This window comes from Ictalurus punctatus, chromosome 20 (assembly GCF_001660625.3).
Source record: "Ictalurus punctatus breed USDA103 chromosome 20, Coco_2.0, whole genome shotgun sequence".
NCBI lineage: Eukaryota > Metazoa > Chordata > Actinopteri > Siluriformes > Ictaluridae > Ictalurus > Ictalurus punctatus.
Window position 1 is genome coordinate 24,787,485 of NC_030435.2, and position 10,242 is coordinate 24,797,726.

Consider the following 10,242-nt stretch of genomic DNA (forward strand, 5'->3'; position numbering starts at 1 on the left):
TGTATATAAAAAAGCTTTATTACACACCACAGTGGATATCGTATAGATTTTATTTCTATAAATTTTTTCTGCATTGAGCACAGAATAAACCAGAACAATGCTTTTTGGACTAGAAAATGTTTATATTTTTAATCAATAACGCATATTTGATACTACCTTGTCAATTACACATACATTTTGATTCCCCTCAACAATATAAATCTACAATAAAAATATTATGTACAACGTTATTTTGATTTGAATACACGTTTCGCACAGCATAGCGATTTATAGAGTACATTGAATATTTTTAGCTCAATAATCACTGTGAAGTTCACTGAATCATTTAATATTATATAAAGTCTATCAAATAAATTCTATAAATGTATGCTTCTGTATGCAACATAGTACGTAACTACACAAACTACACTTCTGTATGTAACTACACAAAAATGCAATTGATTTCAAACACAATCGTTTATTAATTGTTTATTTATCTAGTGAAGTAATTGTGCATATTTATTCAGAGTTTTATAAACTTTATTGGCACATATGCATGTAAATTAAACACGCCTCATTGATGTGTCTCTGGCGGCATCTAGTGGCGTAAGGTGTTACTGCACATCATTTGCACTCAAGATGTGTTGTTCCAAAATAAAAGTATCGCGGAAGCGAATAAGCACGAATACTTTTCAGTAACACAAAGTAAATTTACTCCACACTTTCTGCTCCATAAGAAATATTTAATTCGATAGTTGAATCTAATCTAACTAACATTTGAGGCTGTATGAAGAAAGTCTGTGTAAAGAGTAAAGATCGAGCTCTTATTGCTCTTATGGCCCGGTCTTCCTCGTTACAGATGAAAGATGGCGGCTGTGAGTAAGTACCTGACAGGCAGGAGCTGCTCCATCACAGGTGCTTTAGCCTTAATCTCTTTCTGTCTGCTCAAACACAGGCGACGAGCTTCACAGTTCAATAACAGGTGAGATACGTGTGTGTTTGATGATGATGATGATGATTAGTGAGAATGTGTGAGAGAGACAGAGGATCAGTGTGAGAGAGTGTGTTCTGTCTCTACACTAATGGTGAGGATCTGATTCACTTTTCAGGTTTATCTGCTTTAGTATTTAATCTGCCACACTGTAGGGTTTCTGTAACTGATTTATTGAGGAGAACTGAACAAATCCTTCATGCAATCTTTTAATTTGATTTCTCTCTGCAGGTCTAACAGGAATTCAGACTCATCTGTGAGGCTCCATGTCACACTGTACACACATTTTAAACGATTCTGCTGTGTTTCTACACATTTATAAGGGTTAATTGAAATGATTTTCAGCAGGATGGCAGGAAGGACAAAGCCACTGTGGATCAACTCTTCGTCTCTCGCATCTACAAGATCCTGAAGGTTTTGATTCCGCAGCTGTTCTGTAAAGAGGTAAAGAGACGTAAAGAAGTGAACTGGTGATTACATGCTTTATAACCAGTTTATTAAAGAAACTGTGTGTGTGTGTGTGTGTGTGTGTGTGTGTAGTCGGGGTATCTGGTGCTCATCGCTGCCATGCTTCTGGCTCGAACGTACTGCGATGTCTGGATGATCCACAACGGCACCATGATCGAGAGGTGAGAATTTAATATCTATAATATATGGAAAGGACTAATGAGCATTATTCGTGATTAATAACTCTTTAATTATATGCTAAGTACATGGAACATTTGCATAGTCAAAACAATTAAAGTACAAAAAAATGCAACATGCAAAATATTAGCAATATATATATTTTAATAATATTTTCCATTAAATCAGTGCTTTATTAGACATCTGTGTGATTATTTGTTTATTTTGTATGTACGAAATTTTATATCTTAAAACATACATATATTATACAGTTGTTAAATGGCGGCTATTATATTATATAGCCACATTATATATTAAATTGTATCCCGTGTGTGTGTGCGAGTGGTAAAATGAGGTTAGAATCAAGACTGAACACTCCGTCTCACCTAACCTGTAAAACCTGTTTTTTCAGTTCTCTGAGAGAGAGAGCGCGAGAGTGTGTGTGTGTGTGTGTGTGTGTGTGTGTGTGTGTGTGTGTGTGTGTGAACACATTATACATTTCTTTGCACGTGGTGTAACTGAGTGTCTGTGTGTGTGTGTGTGCAGTGCAATCATTGGACGATCAACAAAAGCATTCAGAACCTATTTATTTAACTTCATGGCTGCTATGCCACTTGTAAGTGTGTGATTTACTAATTACATTAATAAATGTATTAAGGTGTCTTGCGTCATCTTGTGGCTGATCCGTGGTACTGCAGCTTTGAATAATAATAATAATAATAATAATAATAATAATAATAATATGTAAATCCACTCCGTGCTGTAACAGTGCTCTTGGAGCCATGTAATGATTCTCTCTGGTGTGTTTTATGGAATCAGATCTCATTAGTGAATAATTTTCTGAAACTGGGACTGAACAAGCTGAAGCTGTGCTTCCGTGTCAGGCTCACAGATCACCTGTACACACACTACCTCAGGTATGTACTGCTGACACGCAGCGAGCCGCTGTTGCAGCGTGTGAGGGTGAAAATCAGAAAAACACGCTCGTTATTTTCCTCACAGAGGCTTCACCTACTACAAAATGGGGAATGTGGATAATCGCATCATGAATCCGGACCAGCTGCTGACACAGGATGTGGAACGGTTCTGTAACAGCGTGGTGGACCTGTACTCCAACATCAGCAAGGTGAGCAGCAGCTGTGTCTCAAATCACACACTGAGCACTACGCCCTTACACTGTACACTCTGCAGCTCACGCTCTCACACCTACACCTTACTCCCTAACGCTTGTGCACTAAAGTATTACACAGAATATCTCTGAAGCTGTGTGTGTGTGTGTGTGTGTGTGTGTGTGTGTGTGTGTGTGTGTGTGTAAGAGCAGGACGTGATGAATGTGTGAGACACCTTATAATTATTATCAGCAGGATTATTATTTGCATAATTGCATAATATTAGCATAATAATAATCATCCTGTATGTGATGTGTTTTAGCCTCTACTTGACATCGTCATTTACCTCCTCAAACTGACCACAGCATCCGGAGGCGAGGTGAGCTTCTACATCATCTACACCACCATCATCATCATCATCATCATCATCTACACCAACATCATCTACATCAACATCATCATCTACACCATCATCTACACCAACATCATCTACAGCATCATCATCATCTACACCATCATCATCTACACCAACATCATCTACACCATCATCATCTACACCAACATCATCTACACCATCATCATCTACACCATCATCTACACCAACATCATCTACAGCATCATCATCATCTACACCATCATCATCTACACCAACATCATCTACACCAACATCATCTACACCATCATCATCTACACCAACATCATCTACACCATCATCATCTACACCATCATCTACACCAACATCATCTACAGCATCATCATCATCTACACCATCATCATCTACACCAACATCATCTACACCAACATCATCTACACCAACATCATCTACACCATCATCATCTACACCATCATCTACACCAACATCATCTACACCATCATCATCTACACCAACATCATCTACACCATCATCATCTACACCAACATCATCTACACCAACATCATCTACACCAACATCATCTACACCAACATCATCTACACCAACATCATCTACACCATCATCATCTACACCATCATCTACACCAACATCATCTACACCATCATCTACACCATCATCTACACCAACATCATCTACACCAACATCATCTACACCATCATCATCTACACCATCATCTACACCAACATCATCTACACCATCATCTACACCAACATCATCTACACCATCATCTACACCATCATCTACACCATCATCATCTACATCATCATCTACACCATCATCATCTACACCATCATCATCTACACCATCATCATCTACACCATCATCTACACCAACATCATCTACAGCATCATCATCATCTACACCAACATCATCTACACCATCATCATCTACACCAACATCATCTACACCATCATCATCTACATCATCATCTACACCATCATCATCTACACCATCATCATCTACATCATCATCTACACCAACATCATCTACACCAACATCATCTACACCATCATCATCTACATCATCATCTACACCATCATCATCTACACCATCATCATCTACATCATCATCTACACCATCATCATCTACACCAACATCATCTACACCATCATCATCTACACCATCATCATCTACACCATCATCATCTACACCAACATCATCTACACCATCATCATCTACATCATCATCTACACCATCATCATCTACACCATCATCATCTACACCATCATCATCTACACCATCATCTACACCAACATCATCTACACCATCATCATCTACACCAACATCATCTACACCATCATCATCTACACCAACATCATCTACACCATCATCATCTACACCATCATCTACACCAACATCATCTACAGCATCATCATCATCTACACCAACATCATCTACACCATCATCATCTACATCATCATCTACACCATCATCATCTACACCAACATCATCTACACCATCATCATCTACATCATCATCTACACCATCATCATCTACACCATCATCATCTACATCATCATCTACACCATCATCATCTACACCAACATCATCTACACCATCATCATCTACACCAACATCATCTACAGCATCATCATCATCTACACCATCATCTACACCAACATCATCTACACCATCATCATCTACACCATCATCATCTACACCATCATCATCTACATCATCATCTACACCATCATCTACACCAACATCATCTACAGCATCAACATCATCTACACCATCATCATCTACACCAACATCATCTACACCATCATCATCTACACCAACATCATCTACATCAACATCATCATCTACACCATCATCTACACCAACATCATCTACAGCATCATCATCATCTACACCATCATCATCTACATCATCATCATCTACACCATCATCATCTACACCATCATCATCTACACCAACATCATCTACACCAACATCATCTACAGCATCATCTACACCAACATCATCTACACCAACATCATCTACACCATCATCATCTACACCAACATCATCTACACCATCATCATCTACACCAACATCATCTACACCAACATCATCTACACCATCATCATCATCTACACCATCATCATCTACACCAACATCATCTACACCAACATCATCTACACCAACATCATCTACACCATCATCATCTACATCATCATCTACACCATCATCTACACCAACATCATCTACAGCATCAACATCATCTACACCATCATCATCTACACCAACATCATCTACACCAACATCATCTACAGCATCATCATCATCTACACCATCATCTACACCATCATCATCTACACCATCATCATCTACATCATCATCTACACCATCATCATCTACACCATCATCATCTACATCATCATCTACACCATCATCTACACCAACATCATCTACAGCATCAACATCATCTACACCAACATCATCTACACCATCATCATCTACACCAACATCATCTACATCAACATCATCATCTACACCATCATCTACACCAACATCATCTACAGCATCATCATCATCTACACCATCATCTACACCAACATCATCTACAGCATCATCATCATCTACACCATCATCATCTACACCATCATCATCTACACCAACATCATCTACACCATCATCATCTACACCAACATCATCTACACCAACATCATCTACACCAACATCATCTACACCATCATCATCTACATCATCATCTACACCATCATCATCTACACCATCATCATCTACACCAACATCATCTACACCATCATCATCTACACCAACATCATCTACACCAACATCATCTACACCAACATCATCTACACCATCATCATCTACATCATCATCTACACCATCATCTACACCATCATCATCTACACCATCATCATCTACACCATCATCATCTACATCATCTTCTACATCAACATCATCATCATCATCTACACTAATATCACACACCTCTTACTGTAGCAGCAGTGTGTGGTGTTTAGCGCCCCTTACTGAGTGTGAAGTGAACTGCAGTGAAAACACTGACATGCTCTTTATCTGTGTGTGTGTGTGTGTGTGTGTGTGTGTGTGTGTGTGTGTGTGTGTGTGTGTGTGTTTAGGGCCCAGTTGCTTTGTTGAGTTATCTGGTGTTCTCTGGTCTGTTGTTGACGTGGTTGCGGCGGCCGATCGGGAAAATGACTGCAACTGAACAGAAACATGAAGGAGAATTCAGATACACAAACTCCCGGCTAATTACTAACAGGTACACACTCTCACACACACACTCTCACACACACTCTCACACTCACACACACTCTCTCACACTCACACACACACACACCCACTCTCACATGCACACACACACACACACACACACTCTCACACACACACACACTCTCACACGCACACACACTCTCACACTCACACACACTCACACACTCTCACATTCATACACACTCACACAGACACTAATGGGGGACACAGGAGCATGCTGATGTGTAAGAGTGATGGATTACATCCTAAACACTGTGATTGTGTGTGTGTGTGTGTGTGTGTGTGTGTGTGTGTGTGTGTGTAGTGAGGAAATAGCCTTCTACAATGGTGGCCAAAGAGAAAAGATCAACATCCATCAAACTTTCCACAAACTGGTACCAATCACACACCATCACTTCATTCATTCATTTGTTGATGGTGTAATGGACTGTGAGTGAGTGAGTGATTGAGTGTTTGAGTGAGTGTTTAAGTGATTGATTGATCGAGTGAGTGAGTGAGTGAGTGAATGATTGGGTGAGTGAGTGATTGGGTGAGTGTTTGAGTGAGTGATTGATTGAGTGATTGGGTGAGTGTTTGAGTGAGTGAGAGAGTGAGTGAGTGAATGATTGGGTGAGTGAGTGTTTGAGTGAGTGTTTGAGTGAGTGTTTGAGTGAGTGTTTGAGTGAGTGTTTGAGTGAGTGAGTGAGTGAGTGAGTGAGTGTTTGAGTGAGTGTTTGATTGATTGAGTGTTTGATTGATTGAGTGAGTGATTGATTGAGTGAGTGAGTGAGTGAGTGTTTGATTGAGTGAGTGAGTGAGTGAGTGTTTGATTGAGTGAGTGAGTGATTGATTGATTGATTGATTGATTGATTGAGTGAGTGATTGATTGATTGATTGAGTCAGTGAGTGAGTGAGTGTTTGATTGAGTGAGTGATTGATTGATTGAGTGAGTGAGTGAGTGATTGATTGAGTGAGTGAGTGAGTGAGTGTTTGATTGAGTGAGTGATTGATTGATTGAGTGAGTGAGTGAGTGATTGATTGAGTGAGTGAGTGAGTGAGTGATTGATTGAGTGAGTGAGTGAGTGAGTGTTTGATTGAGTGAGTGATTGATTGATTGAGTGAGTGAGTGAGTGAGTGTTTGAGTGAGTGTTTGATTGAGTGAGTGAGTGATTGATTGATTGAGTGATTGAGTGAGTGAGTGAGTGAGTGTTTGATTGAGTGAGTGTTTGATTGAGTGAGTGATTGATTGAGTGAGTGAGTGAGTGAGTGATTGAGTGAGTGAGTGATTGAGTGAGTGAGTGAGTGTTTGATTGATTGATTGAGTGAGTGAGTGTTTGATTGATTGAGTGAGTGAGTGAGTGAGTGATTGATTGATTGATTGAGTGAGTGATTGATTGATTGATTGAGTCAGTGAGTGAGTGAGTGAGTGATTGATTGAGTGAGTGAGTGAGTGAGTGTTTGATTGAGTGAGTGATTGAGTGAGTGAGTGAGTGATTGAGTGAGTGAGTGATTGATTGAGTGAGTGAGTGAGTGTTTGATTGAGTGAGTGATTGAGTGAGTGAGTGAGTGTTTGATTGAGTGAGTGATTGAGTGATTGAGTGAGTGAGTGAGTGAGTGAGTGTTTGATTGAGTGAGTGATTGAGTGAGTGAGTGAGTGAGTGAGTGTTTGATTGAGTGAGTGAGTGATTGATTGAGTGAGTGAGTGTTTGATTGATTGATTGAGTCAGTGAGTGAGTGAGTGAGTGATTGATTGAGTGAGTGAGTGAGTGAGTGTTTGATTGAGTGAGTGATTGAGTGAGTGAGTGAGTGATTGAGTGAGTGAGTGATTGATTGAGTGAGTGAGTGAGTGAGTGAGTGTTTGATTGAGTGAGTGATTGAGTGATTGAGTGAGTGAGTGAGTGAGTGTTTGAGTGAGTGAGTGAGTGATTGATTGAGTGAGTGAGTGTTTGAGTGAGTGTTTGATTGAGTGAGTGAGTGATTGATTGAGTGAGTGAGTGATTGAGTGAGTGAGTGATTGATTGATTGATCGAGTGAGTGAGTGTTTGAGTGAGTGATTGATTGAGTGAGTGAGTGTTTGAGTGATTGATTGATTGAGTGAGTGAGTGATTGTTTGATTGAGTGAGTGAGTGTTTGAGTGAGTGATTGAGTGAGTGAGTGAGTGAGTGATTGATTGATTGAGTGAGTGAGTGTTTGATTGATTGAGTGAGTGATTGATTGAGTGAGTGAGTGAGTGAGTGAGTGAGTGATTGATTGAGTGAGTGATTGATTGATTGATTGAGTGAGTGAGTGTTTGATTGAGTGAGTGATTGATTGATTGAGTGAGTGAGTGTTTGATTGATTGAGTGAGTGAGTGTTTGAGTGAGTGAGTGAGTGATTGATTGATTGATTGAGTGTTTGAGTGAGTGTTTGATTGAGTGAGTGAGTGAGTGTTTGATTGATTGAGTGAGTGATTGAGTGAGTGAGTGAGTGAGTGAGTGAGTGAGTGAGTGAGTGAGTGAGTGAGTGTTTGATTGATTGAGTGAGTGATTGAGTGAGTGTTTGAGTGAGTGAGTGTTTGATTGATTGAGTGAGTGATTGAGTGAGTGTTTGATTGAGTGAGTGAGTGATTGATTGATTGATTGATTGAGTGAGTGAGTGAGTGTTTGATTGAGTGAGTGATTGATTGATTGATTGAGTGAGTGAGTGAGTGAGTGAGTGAGTGTTTGATTGATTGAGTGAGTGAGTGTTTGAGTGAGTGAGTGAGTGAGTGATTGATTGATTGAGTGTTTGAGTGAGTGTTTGATTGAGTGAGTGAGTGTTTGATTGATTGAGTGAGTGATTGATTGAGTGAGTGAGTGAGTGAGTGAGTGAGTGTTTGATTGATTGAGTGAGTGAGTGTTTGAGTGAGTGAGTGAGTGATTGATTGATTGATTGATTGAGTGTTTGAGTGAGTGTTTGATTGAGTGAGTGATTGATTGAGTGAGTGAGTGTTTGAGTGATTGATTGAGTGAGTGAGTGAGTGAGTGAGTGTTTGATTGATTGAGTGAGTGATTGAGTGAGTGTTTGATTGAGTGAGTGAGTGATTGATTGATTGATTGAGTGAGTGAGTGAGTGTTTGATTGAGTGAGTGATTGATTGATTGAGTGAGTGAGTGAGTGAGTGAGTGTTTGATTGATTGAGTGAGTGAGTGAGTGTTTGAGTGAGTGAGTGAGTGATTGATTGATTGATTGAGTGTTTGAGTGAGTGTTTGATTGAGTGAGTGAGTGATTGATTGAGTGAGTGAGTGAGTGAGTGATTGAGTGAGTGAGTGATTGATTGAGTGAGTGAGTGAGTGAGTGTTTGATTGATTGAGTGAGTGATTGAGTGAGTGTTTGATTGAGTGAGTGAGTGATTGATTGATTGATTGATTGAGTGAGTGAGTGTTTGAGTGAGTGATTGATTGAGTGATTGATTGATTGATTGAGTGAGTGAGTGAGTGATTGATTGATTGAGTGAGTGAGTGATTGATTGAGTGAGTGAGTGTTTGAGTGAGTGAGTGATTGAGTGAGTGAGTGATTGATTGAGTGAGTGATTGATTGAGTGAGTGATTGATTGAGTGAGTGAGTGAGTGATTGTGTGAGTGAGTGAGTGTTTGAGTGATTGATTGATTGAGTGAGTGTTTGAGTGAGTGATTGATTGATTGAGTGATTGATTGAGTGAGTGAGTGATTGATTGAGTGAGTGAGTGAGTGTTTGAGTGAGTGAGTGTTTGAGTGAGTGAGTGTTTGAGTGAGTGAGTGATTGATTGAGTGAGTGAGTGAGTGTTTGAGTGAGTGAGTGATTGATTGAGTGAGTGAGTGATTGATTGATTGAGTGATTGATTGAGTGAGTGAGTGATTGATTGAGTGAGTGAGTGAGTGTTTGAGT

At 39.7% G+C, this 10,242-nt stretch overlaps 1 protein-coding gene across 2 annotated transcripts in view; it reads left to right on the top strand.

The window, feature by feature from the left end:
• The first annotated feature begins 821 nt into the window (after window positions 1-821).
• LOC108280417 (ATP-binding cassette sub-family D member 3) overlaps window positions 822-10,242 on the top strand; it is a 17,732-nt gene continuing 8,311 nt past the window's right edge. Inside the window, exons 1-10 of one of the 2 annotated variants that reach the window (XM_053673669.1) lie at window positions 822-961; window positions 1,202-1,226; window positions 1,316-1,414; window positions 1,511-1,599; window positions 2,141-2,210; window positions 2,414-2,511; window positions 2,597-2,720; window positions 3,026-3,082; window positions 6,226-6,368; window positions 6,684-6,753. In XM_053673669.1, the coding sequence (XP_053529644.1) occupies window positions 846-961; window positions 1,202-1,226; window positions 1,316-1,414; window positions 1,511-1,599; window positions 2,141-2,210; window positions 2,414-2,511; window positions 2,597-2,720; window positions 3,026-3,082; window positions 6,226-6,368; window positions 6,684-6,753 (891 nt within the window). In that variant the 5' untranslated portion in view covers window positions 822-845. The remainder of the gene's footprint in view (window positions 962-1,201; window positions 1,227-1,315; window positions 1,415-1,510; window positions 1,600-2,140; window positions 2,211-2,413; window positions 2,512-2,596; window positions 2,721-3,025; window positions 3,083-6,225; window positions 6,369-6,683; window positions 6,754-10,242) is intronic. The other variant, XM_053673670.1, reaches the window with a different exon arrangement.